This window comes from Falco biarmicus, chromosome 13 (assembly GCF_023638135.1).
Source record: "Falco biarmicus isolate bFalBia1 chromosome 13, bFalBia1.pri, whole genome shotgun sequence".
Lineage (NCBI taxonomy): Eukaryota > Metazoa > Chordata > Aves > Falconiformes > Falconidae > Falco > Falco biarmicus.
The window spans coordinates 14,676,927-14,700,814 of NC_079300.1; the positions used below are offsets into that span (position 1 = coordinate 14,676,927).

General features: G+C 56.7%; 1 protein-coding gene across 1 annotated transcript; it reads right to left on the reverse strand.

The window, feature by feature from the left end:
- Positions 1 to 6,235: 6,235 nt before the first annotated feature.
- On the reverse strand, positions 6,236 to 23,368 carry LOC130158270 (uncharacterized). The gene is made up of 4 exons (XM_056358876.1): positions 23,240 to 23,368; positions 20,655 to 22,292; positions 17,109 to 17,248; positions 6,236 to 16,814 (listed from the first exon to the last, which is right to left on the reverse strand). Exons 1-4 carry the CDS (start codon positions 23,249 to 23,251, stop codon positions 13,976 to 13,978), a joined length of 4,629 nt encoding a protein of 1,542 aa, XP_056214851.1. The 5' UTR covers positions 23,252 to 23,368; the 3' UTR covers positions 6,236 to 13,975.
- Positions 23,369 to 23,888: the final 520 nt, after the last annotated feature.

The window sequence follows — 23,888 nt, forward strand, 5'->3', positions numbered from 1 at the left end:
GAGGGTTAAATCAGTGGTACAGAAAGGCTTTGAGTGTGCATGTCAAAGAATGACACTAACAACTCATGTGACAACCTGCCAGGAAAACTTTTCAGATCATAATTCGCATAGCGTTTGTATCATGTTCCCTTCCTGTTTAAAAAGGCAATATGGAAACCGTGCAAGGGGTTATTTGCTGGTCAGGCTGGTTTGCTGGTTACGCTCCCTCTCATGCACGTCCCTTTAGGAAGTGATGCCACCATGACAGACATAATTTCTAAAAATAACACCATGGCATTTGTCTCCAGTGCCATTTGTTCTAATAATTCATTCCCAATTAAAGAATAATGGCTAATGATTAGCGGTGGGTGCATACTAAGCCCCTGGCAAAGTCAGAAATTTGGCTTCCTCCCCACAAAACACCTGAGCATCTTCCTCAGTGGTATGTCCCTACTGATGGCAGAGGACAGAGAGGGGACGCTGCCTTCCTCTGCCCAGCCCAGCCATTTCAGCCCTCACAAATCCATCAGCAGTATTTCACTGATCCTGCCCCATCTCTAAAGGACAAATCGCAGGGGCACCCAGAGGCCCTGCGCAGCCGCAGGGTCACGCAGGGGTGCTTGTCTAGATGTGTCGGGGGCCCCAGAGGCACTGCAGCTCCCCGATAAGGCCATGTCTGCTGTAAAACAGCCTCTTGTTTTGCGAGTAAGGATATTTATGAAATGATAGGCTGCAGTGTTAATCTCTGGTTGGCAAGTGAGTGTGCCAGCAGCACGGCAGCTGGGCACAGCCTGTGAGAGCCTTTTGCCACAGTCCGGGCAGGGAGGCGCTTGGGGACGTCCTGGAGAGCAGCCCGTCTGCTGGTGGGTTTCACCTCCAGCATTTTGCACGGCCCCTGCTCCCTGACGTCCACTCTGCCCGTGCCCAGCTCCTGGCACAGAGGGGCTGGGGCAGGAGCTGCCCGTGCGTGGGCATCCCCAGCTGCGGGAACTGACCTGCCAGCCCCCTGCATGCTAACGGCCCTGCAGCAGCGGCGGCCCAAAAACAACTCCCCATTGGATTTTTTATCACCCGCATAGTGCTGGCGAAGGAAGGGAGGCCACCGCCAGGGAACAGCTGGGCTCCATTGCTCATGGTCTGGCAATTAATGTCAGCGCTGAAGACAGAAGGGACGTCAGATATTAAATAAACACAACCGCACTCTGCAGACCAAAACAGTCCCCCTGGGGAAAGGCACACATGCACCCGCACCCGCGCCCCCCCCAGCATGGCCCCAGCCAGGGCGCAGGACACAGATGGCTCGCCGCACACACGTGTGAGCACAGCCACACACGCTCGCAGGCTCCCACACAGCTTGGGTTTCACGTCAGCTAAGGCAGAGCAGGGAAAAAAAATAGACCTCCTTTTCCTTTTTTGTTTTCCAGCAGGCTGAATGCATCTGCAAGTGCAGAAACCGCCAAAAACTCTACACTGTGAAACAGGTTGATGCAGGGAAGGTGGTTGGAGCCCTCCAGGGTCTGGGCTGGCCAGAACCCCCACAGCCAAAGCTGCTGCTTGGGGTCTCAGCCCAGGGCTGGACACATGCCCCTGTCCAGGAGCAGCCACATGCGGGTCCCTGCGGGTGTGCACGCTCCACACACGGGGCTGTGCCCTGCCCCTGCCGTCACACCCAGCCCTTCTGCTGCCCCCACAGCCCCTCACACTGCGGGGCTGACGGCAGATTAGCACAAGCCCTGCCCTATGGGTTTCTGTGCACCCTGCCAGTCAGTGCGGATGGACAGTCCCATCCTCCCTTCTACCAGGCCAGTTAAAGGCTGTGTTTCCCCCACGTCCACCTGGAGGACACTGAAAGCCTTTTCTCCTGCCCTTTCCCTGCCTGTGCTCAGAGGCAGAGCAAGTGTGAGAGCCACCAGGTCCCTGAGAGCAGGGAGGCTGCCCGGCCGCTGCACGATGGCAGACGCATGCCTCAGTGCAGCTCCCACAGGTGCCAGCCCTTGGGCTGAGCTTGCTGGCGCACTGTTTAGCTCACAGCTATTCCACATGGGCTGCCTTGTGCCAGGCAGACGATGCACAGTCGGACCACTGGCTCAGCCCCAGCTCCCAGCGCATGCTGACCAGGTCACGGCAGGGCTCAGCATTGCCCCTGGGTGTAGGGAGTGGCACTGGCCTGGGCTCGGCCTCATGCTGCCGCATGGATGCTGCTCTGGTGTGCACGTAAGAGCCACACCACAGCACCACAGCATGGCACAGACTGGCGTTTGCTGTGCAGGTGTGCGAGATGCTCCTGACCTCTGCCTGCTGCTGCTGCTGCATCACTGGAGCAAAGTTCCCTGCATCCTGGCATCTTCCATCAACCAGGAGGTGTTTCAGCCAGGTATGTGCATCCTGCACAAGTGTGGGTGCAAAAGCAAAACACAGCAGGCTGGTAGGTGCCCAGGCTCAGCCCGGGTGGTCATCCATCCCTTCTGGCCTTAAACTTGTGAGTCCTGTAAAGGGCAGGGAGGAAAGGCACAGGCAGCGAAACATGCCCCATTCACAGAGGAGAGTGCTGCACCAGCCGAGGGCAGCGCACAGGGTTTTCTGCTCCTGTGTGCGGCAGGGACTCATTAGCTCAGAGCTGGCTGTGCCTACTCTATTCTCTGGAAGCTTTTGTTCCCTTACAGAAATGTAGTCTCTCTCTCCCTCACCCTTAGCCCCTTTTAATATTAAGGTCAATAGGTTGACGATTAAGCAGGAAAAGGGCATGAAGAATCAACCAAATTAAATCTTGTGTGCAAACAGGTGGGTGTGAAATTTCAGTCAATGGCTGGTGTTATCAGGGACCCCTGGGATCCCAATTTCCCAGGGGAAGACTGGGCAGCCCCAGGGGGATTTGGGTACAAAAACTCCAGACATGGGAGAATAGAAAAAAGTCTTCTCAAAAACCAATATTGACAAGGTCCCTGTGTTTGCACCCTGGCTTTCCCCAGCAGCACAAAGGGAGATGATTATCCCGGGTCCGGTGGGGAGGGGATGACGGGAGCTCAAAGGTGAGCCGCCCCCTCCCCAGGTCCCCTGGCCCCAGCCCCTCTGCTTAATCCCCCTTGCGCCCAAGCTTTGAAGTCGCCAGAGGTCGAATATGGGATGTAAATCACGTTAGCTGCAGTGTGTGATCACAACGCCGCTGCGACACAATGCTGTGCTTCCCCCAGCGCCCGGGCATCCCGCCGAGCCGCAGCCAGCACCGGGCTATAAACAGCCCCAAGCTGTGGAGGAAAGCGGGGACCGAGGGTGGGCTGCAGCGGGGGTCACTCGTCACAGGTGGGAGGTCCACAGAGCCAGGAGTGGGAGCCATGGTGGGCACCAGCACCCGGCAGCCGCGGGGCTGCCGATAGCAGGAGACTCATCCCTGGGATTAATTAGCAAAGGCTGTGGCCACAGAGCAATGTAGAACATGAGCATTTGCCGGGGCGTTGGTTACCGGGGCTGTCCCGCAGCGTTGCACATCTTGTAAGCATTAGCATCACGTAAGAGGAGCCTGCACAGAAGGACGCAGGGTTTATTGGGTTGTAAACTGCGTTGTTCCCATTACAGTAATGACATTGCTGGTGAAGAAATGTGCCTTTCGCACACGAGGCTTGGGAACCAGGTGTGCCGGAAGGAAACAGGGGTTTGGAGGCTCTGTTGTCACCAATGGGATGGGATAACAGAAAGAGAAACAAAGCAGACAGGGGAGAAAGCAGGAGGAGGCACCAAGGAGATGCTACTGCTACCCACGGGGCTGCTGTGTCCTTCAGCCCTTTGCATTTATCTGCCCCAGTTCCAGCTCCACCAATGCTCAGCCCCCCGGCTCCCTGACATGGGGCTGCACACCCTGCCCACCACCTGGAAAGTTCAGAGCTGGGGTGTGAGGGTTGACAGGGAGACAGCAAGTATGTGCCGGCTCCTCGGCTCTGTTCTGATGCCCTTCACTCTGCCTTGCTCCAGCACTTGCCATGCCTCCCGCAGCACCTGGCAAGACGTGACACACGGAGTTCACTGCCCAGCACAGAACAAGGGCACTGCTGCCCAAGCGAGCACCCCCGAGCACCAAGACCATCCCTGCCCTGCTGAAAAATCTCCTGTGCTTAATTTTCCCTTAGCCAAGGAAGCAGCCTTCAAAAGAAGTGATGGTGGATCCAAATAATTAACCCATTTCCTTTTTTCCCACTACCTAAAATACATCCATTCTTTGCAGGCAGCAAGTTGACTGTTTTAAGGGTTTTTTTCACCATTTCACACCCAAACCAACACTGGTTGTCCAAGATCAGCACCAGAACTTATCAGTCATCACTGTCTGGCTGCACAGATCTGGATGAACTGTGTTACAGGCCTGTCCCCACCAGCCTGGCTCCAGATGCCCCGGTTTCTCCTTGGAGCTGCCACCCGCCTCAGTGGCCCTGGCGGACCTTCCCAAGCAGGTGCCTGGTGGGAAACACAGGACCTGTCATCCTCCCCCACTTGGTGACAAGTGACAGAGAGAAGCTGAGTGATGCTGGGGATCTGAACCACATGGCATCAGTGCCTTCACACATACCTGCTAACAGGAGCCAGGCACGGGTACCAGCCCAGCTCACCCCCCCGGGCTCCCCTTCACCCCTTGGCAGCTGGAGGAGCTGCTCCATCCCTGCCCACTGCTGCAGCACTCGAGCAAGGACCCTGGCAGTTAGAAAATATCCAATTTCAAAGCTTTTTTTTTTCCTTTCTTCTTAATTGGGAGACCAGATGATTATTTTTTTTTTAAAACAAAATATGTTGTTACTGTGGAAAATATCTGCTCTCCACAGAAAATGCCTTGCGTTCGCTGTACACATTGTGAGCCATACCAGAAAACATCTGATGTGTTTCCAAAACCACTGGGGCATTTCTTTTCCTATTAGAATGGAAATTTTCTTCAGGAAATAAGTTTTACCTAGTTCACACTGACATTTGCCACAGCAGAGAGCAAGAAGCCCTGTGCCCATGCCACCCCTCCATCTCCCAAAGGTGGCATCATACGGTCACTCTGGCATGACCAGGCACCCAAACCTGCAGCACAGACACCTGGCTTTGACCCAAGCTTGGACACAAGTCATGTGGGTTTCCAATCACCAGCCACCAGCACCCATCCAGGCTGGTCCAAGGGGCAACCGTGGCCTTACTAGGGCAAAACTATATCTGTTTGAGAAACACAGAGGAAAATACATTATTTTAGTCCTATCAGCATCTCCCTGGTGCAGCGTGGGAGCTGAGAGGAGCACAGTGTGCCCACCAGGCTCCCCTGGTCATGCTGGCCTGAGGGCAGTTACGGAGATGCCCTTTTCTGCCCCACCGTGAGAGCCGTCCAACCCTGCAGCACTGCTCTTTGTCTCAGGTCAGAAGGAAGGTCTGACATTTACTGTGAAATAGCAATGTTTGAGTATTAGATCTGGAAAAGTGTCCTGATTTTATCACCATTATCTTCTGCCCATATTGCTGGTATTTCACAATGTGAAGTACCAACAATGCCCAAGACAAACATCTAATTTATTTAGCATTAGCCAGTACAGTTGTACACCATCAACACTAACTGAAAATTTAGAAAACCAAACACTGCCATTTCAATTTAGCATTTTCCCATGATTATTCTATAGGAAGGAAAATAAAAATAAAGAACAAAAATTAAATTAAAAAACCTAAAAAGCCTGAAAAATTTCACTTGTGTCTACAAAATTCATCTGTGGTTAGCATAGATGTCGGGATGGTGATTACAGCAGCTCTACTCATCAGTTTTCCTGCTGTGTCCATAGCACAAGGTAGGATGCACCCAGGGATGACTGCTATGGTCTGTCCACAACAGCTCTGTCTGGATCTGAATCTGACAGCCCAGGACTTAAACTCTGCCCAGCTCGGGAGGAGCTGCCACCTTTCCAGCTGGGGGACTGTGCCTTAATGCTGTTCCCCCAGCAGATCCCCTGGGGACAGCAAAGAAAATTGCCCATGCCTCCCCACCTGAAACACATCTTGTTTACTGACGGCTCCTCTTCAAGTGTTTATATGTTCAAACCCACGGAGGCTCGCCTCGCACACTGGGGAGCCCGGGGGCTCGGCAGGCGAGGGCTGGCATCGCCAGCAATGAGCTCGGTGCAGATGCAGCAGTGCTGCACGGCACAGCCGGCCAGGACACAGCCATATTCTGAATTTCTTTCTTTTTTTTCAAGCAGACTTCTGAGAAAACATCTGCTGTGCCCCAAGCCCGCACCAGAGCTGAAGATCAAAATAAAGGACTTTTGTCTTTTTATTAAGCATTTTAGCAAACGTGACTATTACATTCATATTATATTTCCCTGTTTTGTACAAACACGTTTAAGTCAGCACTAAGAGGATTACATTTATGGCACACCAATCTCTGCTCAAATGGGCTGACTAAAGAAACTCTTGTTAAACAGTATTTTCTCTAATGCCTGTTGCTTTTCTTCCTTGCTTTAGTGCTCAGACATCTATCCAGGCTCCCTAAATCCACCCTCCTCATAAGCTTTCAGATCAAGACTCTTCCCCCCTCCACCCCCCTCCGCACCCTTTAATACAGCTGAAGATGAACATTAGCGCTTGGTTCAACTGCACTGGAAAGGGAAAGGGCAGATTCATCAAAATCTTTATACCTCCATAGAAAAATGTAGCCTTTTGCCTTTCCTCGAGTGAATGCCTTTTCTAGAGGGTATTCATTAGGGGTTCGGTCTGTTTTTGCAGACAGCTCCACAGATGTTGACATTTTTTTTCTTTGCTGGGTTAAGACGCCTTCTATAGGCTTTCAGTCTTTATTTGTTACTTCTTTATTATCCAAGAGGGGTTTTTCTTCTTTTTTTTTCCTCCTTCTTTTTTTTTTTTTTTTTCTTTCTTCCCAAGGAGTTGACTCGGTTCTCTGAAGAGAGCAGTGGTAGTCAGGCTCATTATTATCTCGGGTCCTTTTTCATCGCCCCGGCAGGCCGTCCGGGGCCACGGGGCCATTGTGGTGGAGCAGCAGGTATCTGTGGCACGGCGGGGTCAGCGCTCTGGCCGGCGCAGTGCCTTTGTGCGCCTGCCTCGTGCTGCTGGCTCTGTTTGTCCGGTGGTGGGAAAGGTCAGGAGCACGCCATCACTCCATACCTGAGGTTTTGTCTTTGGCCACTGCCTAGAGCTTATGGAAATAATTTGTTGGAAAGCAATCGCTGGACCTGGTGGGGAAGCAGAGTGAAGGGGTGGAGGTGTGCCGGCAGGGATGGGGGGTGATGCCAAAGCTGCCTGGTCCAGCAGACAGGCTGTGTCTCTTGCGTGCTGCTTGGGAAGCCGTGGGCTTGCCATGGTCCACAAAGCTCACCTTTATCATCACCTTTACACATTGAGATAGCTGGTTTCCCATGGTGAACTTTGCAAAAACAGCAATTTGGCTCGGTGTAGAGGCTTAAAGCATGATGCAGGCAGCACCCTAACACCTATGTCCCGATCTCCGCGACCAAACGCACCACACCTTGCCCAGGACCCATCACCCCTTGCCTGCAGACATACATCAGCCAAATACTCCATCCCAGTGCCAGCAGATGTTCAAATACCTCTGCCCCAGCTCCCAGAGAAGATTTACTGTGTATCTAATTTTACCAAAAAATGTTTGCTGGGACAGACAGAGGGACTGGCAAAGGCATCATAATTCAAGTGGCGCTTCAGGACCTGCCATAACAGAAGCTGGAGGAAAGGGCTCCAGCTTATTCACGGCTGGGCTCATTGTGTCACCCTGCTGCTGGTGACTGCATGTCCAGGCCATGCATTATCTCTGGGAAAAGGAAAGCCCTCCCACTCCTCCCAGGAGCCCTCCCAGCCTGTTCCCACACTGTCCAGAGTCACCAGCCCCACAGCCATCACGGAGCTTCCCAGCCAGACTCCCAGCGTGAGCCAGTGGCAGGGACAGGTGGAGGCGACAGGTACCTTTATCCCACCACCAAGAAAAGCTCCAACATCCCATTGGCAAATTCTCCCCCACTGAGAGAAGGGTCTGAGATGATTCCTTATTTACAGCAGGAGCAGGCAAGGTGGAGGGATGGAGCAGCTCCTGGAGAACTGTGCTCCCAGCCCTTAACCTCTCCTCCCCTGATGAATTTATGCTTTAGTGGGCCACATCAGCTCCAGTCATGGGGCAGCTGGTGGGCATTAAGGGTGACGTGATCCCCATTAGTGCTCGCCGTCTAAATAACACCAGCCGTGGACAGGCAGGAAGGTGCGTGGCCAGCAGGCACAGCACTGCAGGGTTGCACTGCTGCTGGGTGCCTGCACCAGGTGCCTGTCCCCAGCCACCCTCACCCAGCCGAAGGTGGAGCAGGAGGGGAGCAGCTCCCTGCTGCCAGCTGCAGCCCTATGTCCCAGCCTGGGACACTGAGCTCATCAGACAGGGAACGGATGGGAATGTTGATGGGGACACCGAGAAGTGTCACATTTAGTTGCCACTACCAGTACACTGAAAGCTCTTGCCGTTTTCCCCCTTTTTTATCATGGCTTTAACAGGAGAGCTGCCATTAGCTTTACACATCACCCTTGGGGAAATAGTGCTGATAAATGCCTGAGATCAGGTAGGTGGATTTTTTTTTTCATTACTTATTATTCTGGAGAATCCTTCCACTGCTAAAAGCAAGAGGAGAATAAGCCAGCTCTTGCAGCCCGATAGTGATCCACCCAAAGGGTCATGGCTGGATTTCGCATGCCTTGCTCTGTGCAGGTGCCTGGGGGACCCTGGCAGGCAGGGCAGGATCTGGCCCAGAACAGCGCTGTCTCAAAAGATCTTTCCTTGGGGCTGAGCTCCCCATTTCCCCCTGCAGAGGGATCCGTCCCCTTCCAGCGCAGCATTTCACCCCAGCAAACTCCCAGCACAACCTTGGGCCAAAGCAGCTTTTCTATAAAAGCGGACCGATGGCGTTCCTCGCTGTGCCTGCCCTTCCCCACTCCGGTGTGTTTGTGTCAGCTGTTGCTCCCCACAAGCATGCCGCCATCGGTGGTGCTGCCCGGCTGGCACTCACGTGCACTGGCTGGCATCAGGGATGTGACGGAGCCCCGGGTGCAGGACCTGCAGCAGCCTTTGCATGAACATTGCAGGCACTGAGGTTTATAACCCAGAAAATCTGGGCTCTGAAGGGCTCTATCTGGTGGGGCAGGAGGCGTGCCGCCCTGCCCAGAGCCACTTTTATGCCATTGTGCCTTTTCAGCATTGCATTAAGGCAGCCAAAGAAGGGGGATTTTTAATGGTTCCAGGGGAACAAAGCGTGAACATTCTGCCCAACTTCATTACAGAATCATCTGAAACGCTTGAGGAACGTTTCCCACTAATTATCATAAATAGCCGAAAAAAATCTTTCCCTCCCAAAGCAGGTTCCAGCTGCCCCTCTGTGTTTTCTCACCTCCACTTCCAATAGCCTGACCCTGCCCCCGCACAAAGGGGAGACCCCATCTCCGCTCACCCCCCTGCGCCTGGGGGCTCTAAAGAAATACAAACAGGCAGCAGATTAACAGCACTTGTTTGCACCTTAAACAAACAGGCAGCTTCCGCCCCTCCGAGCTCTCCTGCTGCCCAGGGGAGGAGGCACCGGCTGGTTTTCCTTGCCCTTGCACTCATGCCCTGCCCAAATCCTGGGTAAAAGCATGTGCAGCACAAGGCGTGATGCAGGCAGACCAAGGAAGGGAACGCTGGGGGTGCCAGCCCTGTGCCCCCTCGAACCTCAACACCGATGCCTGGGTGTCCTATGCTGCCCCAGCTGCCCTGGGGGAGGTTGGGCCCCTGCCCTGGTGAGATGTGGCTGCAGCCCTTTTGCAGGAGGATTGGGAGATGCCAAGGCTGAAGCAGATGAATGAATGTCCCAGTTCAGGTCCTGCCCCATGCATCTCACAGGGCTTCTTGGTAAGGCACAACCTGACGTGGATGCTGTGGGTGAAGGATGGGGAGGGACAGACAGACTGTGCAGAGAACACATGGAGGAGCGGTGCTGGTGTTCAAAACCACCAGCAGCATAGAGGGGGCACAGCAGCAACACTGAGCAATGACTGCCAGCCACCATCACCTCCGCTGAGCCCAGCGGGTGCCAGACATGCTGGCCCAGCCAGTCCTTTGGCTAATCCCAGGAGACACAGGCGCCTCTGCCAGGGAGCTGCCCCAGCTCAGCTGCTCACTCTGCAGGTCCCATGTTGCCCATCCCACCTGTCCAGGCAGCACTGCCAGCACCTCCTTGCTCCTAGGGACACAATGCCAGCCAGCCCCTTCTCGCCCTGCCCGCAGCGCATGGAGCAGCCAGCGCCCAGCCCCTCAGCCTGCTGGGGCAGGCAGTCTTGAGAGACATGGGGGCTCAACCCACACCAGCGGTCAGCATGATGCTGCTCCTGGCACAGCAATGGCACGTGTTTGGGGCCAGCACACGAGGCAGGTGCCCAGGGAGGAATCCACAACAGCACAGCCATGGGCTGGGGCAGGTTCCCAGCAGTGAGCCAGCAGTGGAACTCGTCCTCCAGGTTTGCTCCCTACCCAGGTTATTGTGCAAATCCCCCCATGCAGGTGTTGCCCCCCTTCCCACCAGTCACAAGAGAGGGCTGTTGCTCACAAGCCCCATTCTTGCCCACAGGGCACCCCAGGGACAGGCAGGGGACCAGGGGCAGGTGGCAGGGACAGGCCACTGCACCTGCAGCGCAGGGAGCTCCCGGTGGGGCTGATGGGCAAAGGGGTTACAAGTCAGTACCACAGCACCAGTGAGAGGGCTATGGGAACCATGGCTCACCTGCACAGGGCAGGAAGAGAGCCAGTGGCAGCTGTGGGACTCACAGGCCATCCTGGAGACCCTCCTGGTCCCAGCACCACTCAAGGACATGCATGCATAGTATCCTGTCTCTGCTGCTAACTGGTTGTCACCTGAGGCTAACTATGAGGACCTCATATTGGGAAGAGATCTATGGTGTCACACGCAGCCTGGAGATGCCACATAGGGACACTCACCTTTTTTTTCCAATGCAAGACCAAGAGCATCCTGTGTAAGGAGTGAGCAGGGGGAGAGCAAAGGGAGGTGCTGCCTCATTAAGTGCATGGGCAATCCTGGGCACTCCTCACCGCAGGGTGCTGTGGATGCTAAAATCTTGCCTGAGTTCAGAGAAACCAGAGAAATCCAAGGATTAAAAAAATCATCAGGTGCTACTCAGTACAATGGCTGTCCTGCAAAGGGCTGCCCAGGCCACCCACAGCAGAGTGAGGAGGGTGTACTGGGGGCTGTGCGTTCCCTGGACACCTGCACCTCCCCGCTGGGAGGAAGGTCTCTCCTTGGCGTTGCGGCAAGGTGAAGCTCCAAAGCAGCAAACCTGTGCACTGGTCTCCCCGGTGCAGATCCCCCATGCCCTGCCCCATCCCCAGGTGCTCTCTGGCTGCTCTTGCTCGGCAATCGGCAAACCCAGGCATGTTCCCCACAGACTGCCCAGGCACATCACCCCCAGGACGCCCAGCATCCCACCCACCTCTCAGCCCCTTCCTTCCTGGGGGGACAGCAGAGCGAGCCGGGCCAAACAGGAACAGCTGCTAATTCCTCCCAGCCCAGCACAGCTGTAGCCCTCCAGGGATCAGCCCCACAGGGATCGAGGGAGCTGATTCCTGCCTGTGAGCCAGCTGCACCAGCCTGGCTCTGGGAACACGAGCGGCTGCATTTTCGTTGCAAATTAGAAATCAATCATAGCAGGAAATTCCCATGCTGAGAACACCCTGGCTATTATTATTTTACAGCACTCAAAGGTGTTCTGGGCACTTAGAAAGATGTGGCCTTTTCGGGGTATTATGGGGCAAATTATTTTTAAAGGCAGCTTTAGGAATGTTGGCCGTTTGGTTTCCAGAGCGGGACGGGCACAGGTGGAGGCTGTGGGGCTTTGTGCTGCTTTCAGATCCACCACCGCTCTGCAGAAGGGGAAGCAGCACACTCCAGAGCGAACACCTCTAGCCTGACCCCAGCTTTATTAATAACGAGTAATTAATATGAGAGCGGACGTGCCTTGTGTCTCTGAAGACCTTTTAAGATGTGATTATGTTGTGCTAATCTCACCCCGAAGTACTTCCCTGTTTAGACTGCACTGGGCCATTAAATATCTGAAAAGCCAGCGGAGACCCCCCCTCTCCCCGCCCCGGGAAATGCTCGGGGTCTGTTCCCCAGCAGCCAGGCCCCCATTTCAAACCCTCTAAATCAAGTATTAAGTCAAGCCCATCTGGACTGCCAGGAAAAACACTCCCTCCCCCTCATCTGTGTCTCATTACCCACCGTGCCAGCCTTGGCCCCGCTCGCTCCATCCCGCCCAGATGTGCTGCCCCGCGTTCGCCTCCCGTATTTCACAGCCGTCAGCAGGACTTCAAGGAGCAGCCGAAGAGCCAGTAACACTGCACAGGCTCTTAGCAAAGACATATATCCAGGTCCCTAACGCATAGCTGCAGGCACACACTCAAACACAAAGCCCCTTTCCCCCTCCCTTAGTCTTGCACCAGGCAGGGGAGCTGGGGCACTTGGGGCTCTCCGGCCGGGAGGCTTCTAAGCCGCTTCCCCGCAGCTCTTTGCCCAGCACGTCCTGACTGTTGATTTTCAGGGGTTTTCCCACCGAGATGCCCCCAAAGCCAGGCAGTCCCTATGCCCCATGCCTGGGGAAGGGCACCCAAAAGCAGGGCAGGACACGGAGCAGGTGCCGTCGGCAAAGGCGGTGAGTTGAAGACAGACACCTGCAACACTGTAGTAACCAGGGTCATTAAATTTGGGAGCAGCTTGCCTGGCACAGGGCAAGGTCAATGCTGAGCTCAGAGCAAAATAAAGTACCCAGACACCAAAAGCAAGGAACAATCTCATTCATTAGCTCAGAAATCTTCTGGGCTAAAGCTTTCCAGTGAAACTTTCAGCACTTTCTGCTATGGTAGAAAACCCGCAGAAACGCCCACTTTTGCTTAAGTTTGGCGCTCTCCTGGCTCTGGCGATAGCCCGGGACTGCAGACGTGAAGTCAACACATCAGCCCTTCAGTTACCAGGAGAGTTAGCCCCTTCCTCCTGAGCTTCCAGAGAGCTGGTGCCCAGCCTGCAGTTGGAGCTCAGCATCAGGTGAGGTTATGGCACAAGAACTACCATGGCCAGCCATGCCCAAACATCACTCTTCCAAAGAGGCCAGGTGGCATCGCAAAGAGGTTTTTAGGGACATGAGATGCAAGAGGGGAAAGAAAAATATGTCTCTTGTCTCACTCTGCCTCTGTCTGCAAGAGGGTGTGCAACCCTGGTCTTGTACCCTGATGGTTGGCGCTGGTTGGGGACGCCACAGTCCAGCAAGCAACAAGCATCCCCTGCAGCAGGTCACGGCAAGAACAGCCCTGGGATGCAAGTACTCCTCTCGCCAGCCCTTCAGTGCACAGCAGAGATGCAGGGGGGGCTTTAATACCAGTGAGAAGAAAATGGAGAAAGAGAGGCGATGAGGTCAGTGTCATGATGGACGTACAGGCACTGACACCTCCCATAATGTGGCACAGGGAAGAAGCCTGGGCGCAGGACAGGATGCCTTGGGATGTCCTTCCCCAAGGACTGCTGGCGCTCTGTTGGGCACCTGCCCGGGATGGGGAGGAGGTGCAGGCAGGGACCCCGACCAGACCCTGCAGCAAGAGCTGGCCGTGCCCGAGGTCCAGCAAGGTCCCACCTGGCCGGCTGCGGGGTCTCCAGCATTTCGGTGCGGTGCTTCCAGCGCCACTGCTCCCGCTGGCCCTGGGCAGGCGGTGGCAGCCACTGCCTGTGTCGGGATGCCATCTAGTGTCGCTTGGCAGAAGGGCCCGTCAGGCTGTGACACCACGCACAGGCTCCCCATCGCAGCATCTCCAGGGGCCAGCTGGGAGGCGGCCCCGAACAGCCTGGGTGCTGGGACACCCACCCCTGGGGACAGTCCGCGCCCCAGGAGATACGCACCCCAGCAGGGCTCCAGGCTCCAAAGGAGGATGACGGCCATTGCCCAGGAGCAGCAAAGCTCAAAGCGGCGCCCGGGGTTGTTCAGCAGGTCCCGGGGCATCCAGGGCTTGGAGACTCAGCAGCCTCACCGGTGGCACAGGGTGGCCCCGGCAGCAGGTGGCTCGGTGGAGGAGAAGGGCGAGCATCCCCCATAGCAGGGTGCAGCCCACCTGCAGCACCAGCGTGGCCAGGCTCAGGGCCAGGGAGGCCCAGCAGTACCGGGGGCTGGACTGCAGGGCAAAGCCCCAGGTGTGATGCCGGCTGGGGACCAGGGGTGGGGAGGCTGGCCAGGGGCTGCTGCGGTCTGGTGTGGGGGGAGCGGGAGATGCTGGGATCCGGATGGTGCCTGCAGGAGTTGGAGTATGTCGGGGGGCAGTGGGAGTGGGCTGGGTGCCAACCATGGATGAGCCCCACGTGGTGGCATGGTCTCTGCCTGGTGCAGGAGCTTGGTGGGATGGGCAGTGTGAGGTCAGCAGGACCACACCTGGCACAGCAGCCCTGGGAGGTGGCCAGAGTGCCGTAGCGGGGGCTGAGACAAGGGAGATGCTGGGTGTCCCCAGTGGGATGGTGGCTGGCCTCTCCGTGGGCAGCAGAAGAGCAGGAGACACTTGTCTAGTGGTGGCTGCCAGTGGACTGCTTGGCAGCAGTGTGGTAGCAGAAACTAGAGTGGACAGTGCAGGCTCTGGGCTGGTGGCCCCAGGAGGCTCTAGGCTTGTGATGGCTGGAGTTAGACACAGGCTGAAGGCCTCCTGTGCCACAGCTGGCAATGGGGAGGTGATGGAAACCCTGGGCAGCATGGTTGATGATGGGGTGGCAATGGAGGCCTTTGGCAGCACAGTTGGTGATCCGGTGTTGATGGAGGTCTCTGGCAGCACAGTCGGTGATGGTGTGGTGATGGAAACCTTAGGCAGCACAGCTGGTGATGGAGTTGTGATGGAGGCCATGGGCAGTGCAGTTGATGATGGGGTGGTGATGGAGGTCTTGAGCAACACAGCTGATGAGGGTGTGGTGACGGAAGTGTTGGGCACATTTGTTGATAATGGGGTGGCGATAGAGGCCTTCAGCAGCATAGTTGATGATGGGGTGTTGACAGAGATCTCAGGCAGCACGGCAGATGATGGGGTAGTGATGGAGGCCTTTGGCAGCATGATTGATGATGGTGTGGTGATGGAGGTCTTGGGCACATTTGTTGGTGATGGAGTGGTGATAGAAGCCTTCGGCAGCAGAGATGATGATGGAGTGGTAACAAAGGCCTTAGATGGCATGGTTGGTGATGGAGTGGTGAAGGAGGCCTCTGATGGGGTGGGTGGCAACGTGGCAGAGGTGGCCACAGGTGACAGCACAGTTGGTAGTGCCATGATGGGAAAGGCTGCCAGTGACAGTATGGTTGGCGCTGCAGTGGGCAAGGCTCCAAGTGACACCAAGGTTGACATTCCTTGTGATGATGTGGAGGTGAATGGCAGAGATGGGGTAAAAGAATCTGAAAGAGGCAGAGTAGCTGGGCAAATTAACTGGTCATCACTCAGTGATATCACCGCTTGCCCTGCCAGGTGGGGTGGACTCTTGCATGACACCTGGGTGGACAATCTGACCTTCTCACTGTTGCCCAGGATCCAGCTGTGCAGGTAGCAGAGGTTGCAGTCACATGTCCATGGGTTCCCACTCAGATACACTGAGCTGAGCTTCTTCAGGGGGTCCAGGAGCCCTCGAGGGACATTCTTCAGTTGGTTCTTCTGAAGGTTGAGGGTTTTCAGATTTGGGAGGGAAGAAAAGACCTCATCATCCAGAGCACAGAGCTGATTTCTGTCCAGCTGGAGTTCCGTGAGCTTGCTGAGCCCAGTGAAGGCTCCTCTTGGCAGGGCTGTTAGCTGGTTGTGGGACAAGATAAGTTTGCCAAGAGACGTGAGGTTGACAAAGATGCTGTCTGGAAGCGTGGCCAAACTGTTCCTGCCCAAGTCCAGGTCCTGCAGGTGTGGCATGGTGTCAAAAAGGCCACAGGGGAGTTCTGTAATGTGGTTTGAACCCAGAGTCAGCAGCTTTACATTGTTTAAAGCAAAAAAGCCCTGAGGTGGGAGAGCCTTGATGAGGTTGTTGTCCAAGAGGAGTTTCTCTAGGTGAGGCAGGCTCTTCAGGAGCATGGGTGGCAGAGCCCTGAGCCTGTTCCTCTGGAGGCTGAGCTCCAGCAGCCCTGTCTGACTGTCTAGCAGCCCCTCTGGGAGGTCCTGCAACTCATTCTCATACAGCCGGAGGACTTGCAGCCGTGAAAGTTTGCTAAAGGCATCCCCAGGAAGAGTCGTGATCCTGTTTCTAGCCAAGTCCAAAAATGTTAGATTGATGAGAGAATCAAAGACACCTTCAGGAAGAGAAGGGATTGCATTGATGTGCAGGGAGAGCTCTTCCAAATTTTCCAGCCCATCAAACAGGCCTTTGGGGATATATTTGAGGTGGCTGTCTCTCAGCTCCAGCCTCCGCAAGCTTGGGAGGTGTTGGAAAGTACCCACAGCTAGTTCTTCTAACGAGGCACCAGAGATGTCCAAGTCTCTCAGTTTGTCCAAATTATCAAAGGCTCCAGGTTCCACTGTCTTGATCTTGTTGCCAATAAACAAAATCTTGATCAGGTTGGGCATGTACCTGAAGGCACCTTTCCTTATAGCAGTGATGCTGGTTTGCATAAAGATCATCTCAGAAATGAAGGATTTTGCAGTCTTTGGGATCTCTTTGACATCATTTTTTGTCCCTCTGTAGACCTCCTGGTAGTCTTTGGGCATTTCATATGGATCTTCACCTAGGATTTCATTTTGGCATTTATGGGGATGGAATGAGAGGAAGAAAAGGAAAAGGAAATGCTGGTACATTGTCCTGAAAAAAAGTTTTCACAAGTCAGTTATGAAGAACAAAAACATCTCTGTCCAAAGCTCATGAACTGTGGCACCACGCTGTTGTTCAGCTCTCAGGACTCTTCTATTCACATATCATAACTCATTTTATGAGGGAGAGACTGTACCAGCCAATGTACACGGCATTTACAAGAGTTCCCTGTCATTGGTACCAAGGGATGGAGAGGGAGAGCGAGCCAGGTCATGGCTCAGCACTGGGAGGCATCCAGGAGGGACAAGGGCTGGACGGTCTGTTCTCTGGCCCTCCTTCTCCCACATTTGGACTGTAGGCTCAGCATCTGTCTGGGTGAAGAAGGCAAAGTGCTGCTGCCCATTAGCACTGCCCCAGCGAGTCCAGTTACTCAGCAGGGCAACAGCCCATTCATGCAACAACAGAAGCAGCCAGCCCTGTGCTTGCTAATGAGGGATCAGCAAGGGTCCCAGGAGCCAGCCAAGACCAGATGACCTTGTTTACTCAGAATTTCCACACTGTGCTGGATGGACTTGCTATTTCATTGGTGCTTCCCTCATTTCAGGGGGGGGGACATTTAAAACACGGCTTCTAAGCATCTCCTTCTTGGGATTCTTGCTAATTGCATCATATTTTGGCCTTGGTTATGCAGCTCTGTCAGATAGAAACAGTTAACCTGTGAGCAGCAACCAAGCTTTAGAGCAAGGCTCATTAAAACACTATGAAATGCCCACAGATGAACTCTTTAATACGTAACATTTAGGGCTCTGACCTGCAGTTAGGAAGTGAAGTCACTGATGGACACCCACCAGTAGCCACGTAAAGCCCACCACTTCCATTGAGTCGTTTGGAAACATTCAGCTAACACATTAGCTGGGGTTTAGTGGTCATGAGCATTGTACTGGAAACATAGCTTTCAGCTTGTGATTCACAGCCCTGGGTGGGAGCCATGGAAAAGGCTTTGAGTTCCTTCTTGGGTGTCCATTAAAGCTGACCACGAAAAAAAATCTTATGCTGGGAGGGTAAACGTGCTATGAAAAGGGGTGGGGGTGTTTGAAAAATGGTGAGAGGTCAGCAAATACGGGAGGTGAAAAGCTGCTGGGTTTGAAGGGAAACCGATGGGTGGTGAGGTATGTGCCAGTTGTCTGTGGGGTTCCCCAGAGGAGGAGCTGCTGCTGGTCCCTGTCCATCCTGTCCTCAGGGAGACTGGGGTACAGGAGCCAGGGGTGTGGGTGGAAAAGTGCCTGCTCACTTCAGCTGCACCACAATGGGTTAAATGCACAGGTGGGAATGGCTGGACTGAGTGCGTGGGGATGAAAATAAACATTTTTGAACTGCAAAGCTCTTTTTGTATCACTCCCTCACCCCATCTGGCTGCAGTGGACCTCGGCGTGGTCCCTTTCTCGTCCCACCCTTCAACAGCACAGGGACACAGAGGAACAGCCCCAGCTCACAGCACTGCAGCCTCTCCTGCTCCTTGCTGCACGGAAACGATCAACAGCCCACAGAGCCACCCCTCCCAGCACATTTTAAGAGCAAAAAAAGAGTTTTGTATCACTTACTTGGCCAAGCGCTTGTGAACTAGTTCAGCTGCCAGAGCGAGCCGTTCCGTGCGAGGAGTGAGGCCACCAGACAGGGGTCCCACCACCTGGCCATCCCTTTATCCACAGCTCAGGCACAGGGCTTGGCTTCACACAAGGTCAGGGCACAGGTCTGCGTGGGGAGATAAGGGGCAGGCGGGGAGCAGGCAGCAGAGCTGTGCCCCCGGCATGGGAGGCCATTGCAGAAACCCCTCGGAGAGGACACAGGCATGTACTCCCTTGGTGTTATCTGCTGGTGTCACTTGACTAGTCACATCCAGGGAAATGTGAAGATCTCCAGGCCAGCCTGTTTTGTAGCTGATGGTCTCTGCAAACCCATATCTCTGCCAGCTTCAAAAGCACCACCCCCACCAACACAACAGAAAGTAGTTTTCCTATTTAAAGCTTTTCCTATTAAAAAATCCAGCTGTTTCCTTCCTCAGGAATTGACTTATGTAGCTAAAGGTTCTGCTCTAAAGCCATTTGTTTAAGCTTATAAGAGGGATAACGTCTGTGCCCAGGCAGATATGCTGACAGCCGGGCTCTGGGCTCAGCCCCACACCTCTCCTGCTGCAGGGCTGGGGCTGCGAGCTGTGCTCCTCTCCACCCCAGCACAAGCCAAAGAGCCTCCCGTGGTGACACCCAGGGCTCCTGGCCAGCACAGGGTGTCTTGTGGGAAGAAAGACACTGCTTGTTGCAAAGACTTAAAATTAGAAGGCATCCATTGCTTCCCAATGAGTAATCACACTAATTGCATTTAAAGAGTTCTTCAGTTTTCACCTGCCTTAATTAGGACTCAGCTTGTACTTGCTGGGCCTCCTTATACCTTCCCTGGCAACCTAAAAACACTCGAACTACCTCAGCTTTTCAACAGCCTACCCCCCTCCAGTGCCGATGCCATACTTGTCCAGGTCCCCACTTGGTGCCAGGCTACAGGGTGGCGGAGCCAGGCTGTGTGAGGGGACAGAGCTCGCAGCGGGAGTGACACCAGCCTCACCAGGCTGTGGTGCAGCAGCTGTGCCACCGTCTGGGGAGCCGCAGCCAGCCGCCGCATCCCTGCTCCAGGCTTGGAGATGGCCCAGCCAGCATCACCTGCGAGGTGGCAGTGGCGCGGTGGCGGTCCCCTGTGCGGCAGGGGTGGCAGCGTGGCTGTGCAGGACCGCGTCTGGGGTGCAGCACTGCCCACCTGCCCACCGGGGGGCATGGGGCCAGCACTCCGGAGCACGGCTGGGATCGCAGCCCACCGCCAGGGCAGGAGGGGTGGACACGGCACGGAGCCTCCACGCTGCTCCCGGCCCCCGGTGGGGCAGCAGCGGGGAAGGGGCTGGCAGAGACTCACAACCCAGCAGCAAAAGCAGCGCAGCGCCGCGCACAGCCCCCCGCTCCCGGGGAGGCTGGCTCAGAGGGTGGGTGGCCAGGCGCAGGCCGGGCCCAGGAGAGCCGTGTCCCAGCAGCCGCAAGGTGGTGCAGCAGCACCGCCCCGCACCGCCCCGCACCGCCCCGCACCGCTCCGGCGCGGCACGGCCGGGAGAACGGCGCTGCGGGCGGGCCGGGCACGCACCGCGCACACCCGCGCACACGCACCCACGGACACGCATCCACGAACACGCACCCACACTTGCTCTCTCAGCGGAGCACCCACCCAGCCTGCCACCCCCGGGCGGGCAGCGCCGCTGGGACTTTGCGCCCCGCGTCCCCACGGGTCCCCGAGCTTGTCCGTGGGGGTGGGAGCCCACCCCGCAGTCAGGCAGCCCGTGCCCCTGGTGGGCGGTGGGCAGCGCTCGCCCACCTCTCCCGTGGGCACCCCCGGGGGTTAGTGCCCGGCTGCAGCCCAGGGCAGCGGGCAGGAGCCGAGGCCGGAGAGCCATGACGGGCAGAGGTGAGCGTGCCAGAGCATGGCACCTTCCCACCCACGGGCACCTGCACCCATGCCACCGCGCGTGGCCCCAGCTGAGTCCCACCCAGTCACAGCGGCATGCACCACGTCCCCAGAGGTGCAGGCAGAGGTGGGGGAACAGCGTTTCCTCGCTCCACCATGGGCACTGGTTGCACACAAGTAATAGATACATTTTAATTATATTTAAAATACACAGGAAACGCATAGCTGGGAGAATGAATGCCGCCAGTCCAGCTCTTGCGGAGAGCTCGGTGGCAGCTAGTGCGTCTGGTAAGGGTAGCGCAACATGACCAGGGTGCTGCTCCCCAGGCCGCTTCAGGGGTTGCCGATGCAAGAGCAGAGCAGAAGCAGGCGCCTGCCCGAGCTCTAGGGTGCAGAGGGGACACCTGGTGACGTGGCCTCATCCCCATTCTGCGCTGTGACAAGGACACTGACCTGCAGCGTGCCACAGCGGGAGCGCAGCACCCAGGCACCCTGGTACACCAGCCCCGGCCCTGCTGCCTGCCTGGGAGGAGGAGGAGGAGGAAGCTGAAGGCTGATCTGGTGGCAGCTGGTAGCATCACAGGCCATGCTTACTGTGCCCTCGGGGTTGCTGTAGGTGCATTGCCCTGAAGCATCCTCCCCTGGCTCCCCGTGCCAGCCCTCCTTCAGGGGGACACCAGGGGCTCCCGGGCACCCCAGCTGCCCCTGGGGGACGTCTAGCAGGGACCGTCCCTGGAGAGCGGCCGGGCTGGCGCAGGAGGGTTGCACATGGATGGGGGGCTTGGAAAAGTCCTGGAGCCAGCCCAGGAGGTAGGTGAGGCGGCAGTCACAGGCCCAGGGGTTGCTGGCCAGCCCCACTCGTTCCAGCTCCTCGTTGGCATCGAAGAGCCCTGGGGGCAGGTGGGCCAGGCGGTTGTGGTCCAGCGCCAGGGCGGTGAGGAGGGGCAGCCCAGCCAGCAGCCCCGCCGGCAGGCTGGAGAGGTTGTTGTGGCTCAGCTGCAGCACCTCCAGTCCCACCAGCCCCTGGAAAAGCCCGGCAGGGAGGTGGACCATGGCATTGTGTGAGAGCACCAGAGTCTGCAGCGCCGACAGGTTGGCGAAGAGCCCCTGGGGCAGCGTCTCCAGCCGGTTGTGAGCCAGCGAGAGGTGGAGGAGGTGAGGGGTGCCAGTGAAGAGGGCGGCAGGCAGGGCGGCCAGGCGGTTGCCCTCCAGGCTGAGGGTGGTAAGGTTGGGGAGACCAGCGAAGATGTCAGGGGCCAGGCTGCCCAGGGCATTGTGCTGCAGCTGCAGCCGCCGCAGGCCCCCCAGCCCGGCAAAGACACGGGCCGGCAGCTCCTCCAGCCGGTTGCCATCCAGGTGGAGCTCGGCCAGCAGGCCCAGCGCCCCAAAAGCACCGGGGGGCACCTGCACCAGCAGGTTATCGCTGAGCTTGAGGAGGCGGAGGGTGGCGAGGGGGGCCAGCAGCCCAGCGGGCAGCTCAGCCAGGATGTTCTGTGAGAGGTCCAGGGTCTGGAGGTGCCGGAGGGGGCGGAAGATGCCGGGGGGCAATGCCTCGATCTTGTTTGCCGGCAAGTGCAGCTCCCGCAGGCGGCAGGCGGAGGCGAAGAGCCCGGGCTGCAGGGAGCGGATGGCGTTGGCACCTAGAGAGAGCTTGCTGAGGCTGGGCAGCCCCACCAGCACTCCCGGGCTGACCGCTGGCAAGGGATTACCCGACACCTCCAGCTCAGCGAGGCTGGGCAGCCCCCGAAAGGCGCCTGCCTCCAGCTCCTGGATGTCATTGTTGAGGAAGACCAGCTTGGTGAGGGCGGTGCTGGAGCCCAGGGCCCCGCTGCGGATGCTGCTCAGGGCTGTCTCCACGAAGAAGAGCTGGGTGGCATTCCCTGGCAGGCCTGCCGGGATCTCCTGCATCCTCTCCTCTGAGCAGAAGACTTTAGAGGTGTCGTAGCACTGGCAGGTGGGGGGGCAGGGTGGCGGCAGCCCCCCCACCAGCAGGGACCCCAGCCCCAGCAGTGTGTGGACCACCAGCCTGCACTAGAGAAGGAGCCAGACCTTATCCCCTGCCTCGGCAAGGCAGAAATTTGCACCCACAGGTGGGTGCTGATGGGGAAGCAGCTTCTGCAGCCAGAAATGCAGCAGGAGCAACCTCTGGAGCACTGCCAGTATGGGCAGCTGCCCCGGCCATGGGCATCCCTCTGGGCCCAGCTACCCACACCACCCCAGCACTCCCCTTGCAGGAACGAGGAGCATGTCCCTCCCAGATCTCTCCCCACCTGTCCCATGTAGTGGGTTGGGGCTCTTCCCCTGCACCCCAGTCCCACTCCAGCCCACCCTGTAACAACCGGGGCGGTGCCACCCTCACCAAAGGTCCCCACATCTCGCAGAGCAGCGGCCAAGGTGAGACCCGTGTTGTCCTATGGGGGTCTTGGGGGGAACCTGTGGCCTCATGAGATGTCTTATGCGCACGAAGCTGAGCTGTGGGGTAGGGGAGCATGTGAAACAGGGGGATGTGCTGCACACACTGGGTGGTGGGGACAATGCTGCAGGGCAGCTCTGCACTCAGTGACAAAAGGAGTGGACTCCACTGGTTGTATTTCTAACGGCCCATCAAGTACTTCTTTCTCTGCAAGCAACCAAAGAAGCATCAAAATGCCTGAGGGATACTCAGCTTGGCCAAATACCTGTTCCCAGCCCACTGGAGGCATTTTATGAGACAGCAGCCTCCAGACCTTTGCCAGTCCCTCCCTACTTGGGATGCGTGCCAGTGCTGCTGCGTGATGGGGATGCTGCCCACCCTACAGCAATGCCCACCTGCAGACCCCAGCACAAGTGGGGGTATCCAAGGCTTATGCCAGCACTTGAGAGCAGTGTGGGGCTTGGCTTTTCCTTTGCACCATTTCATGTGTTTTCACCAGAGCCAACAGTGGCTCCCACCCATCCCAGGCCCCCCAAACTACCCGAGCCCTGTGGCCACCACTTACCAAATGTGGCATCGTGGAGACTGCCACCAAGCCTGGGGCAGGTTTGCAGGGATGTTGCTCGCCGAGATGGGACAGTGTTTTCTGGGGCGGATGGGAAGCTGGCTGACAAGCTGTTCCTGCTGGGGCGGAGCTGCCCCTCGCTGCTTATCGACAACAACAACCCGTGTCCTTGGAGTGCTTCAGAAAATAACCCAGCCCCAGAGGGACTGGAGGTGAGGCCAGAGGCAGCCGCCAGTGAGCGTCCCAGCAGGAAAGTGGGGTCCCAGCAGGGAAGTGGGGTCCCTGCCCCGGACATCCACTGGCCCAGGGACAGTAGCAGGGCACTGCTGTCATGGGTGGCACCAGTCCCATATGGAGGTCAGCACACTTGCTTCCAGCAGCCCCACCAAGAGACCCCCTGAAGTTTATTAAATCTCACTGGGAAATGGTGGTAGCAACGTTCCTTCCACAAGGGAGGGGACCAGGCACAGCTTAACAAGGCAAAGTGTTGCCGTGGGGAGGGGACCACCCTGGGACCATCACGTTGAGATGCACCAGGTGTTCTTCAGCCCATGAGCGCACCCAGCCAGCGGTGGAGTGGCCAGAGGGACCTGTGGACCAGATTGACTCCCTGGGAGCTTGCAACCTGCTCACGGGAGCAGCTTACACC

Excerpts from the sequence above, each read along its gene's own strand:
- LOC130158270 (XM_056358876.1), bottom strand. Across the intron at positions 17,249-20,654 it reads CGTCACCAGGTGTCCCCTCT|CAAGCACAGGGCTGGCTGCT; the intron begins GCACCCTAGAGC and ends ATCCCTCATTAG. Across the intron at positions 16,815-17,108 it reads GCTGAGCCTACAGTCCAAAT|GACAATGTACCAGCATTTCC; the intron begins GTGGGAGAAGGA and ends ACTTTTTTTCAG.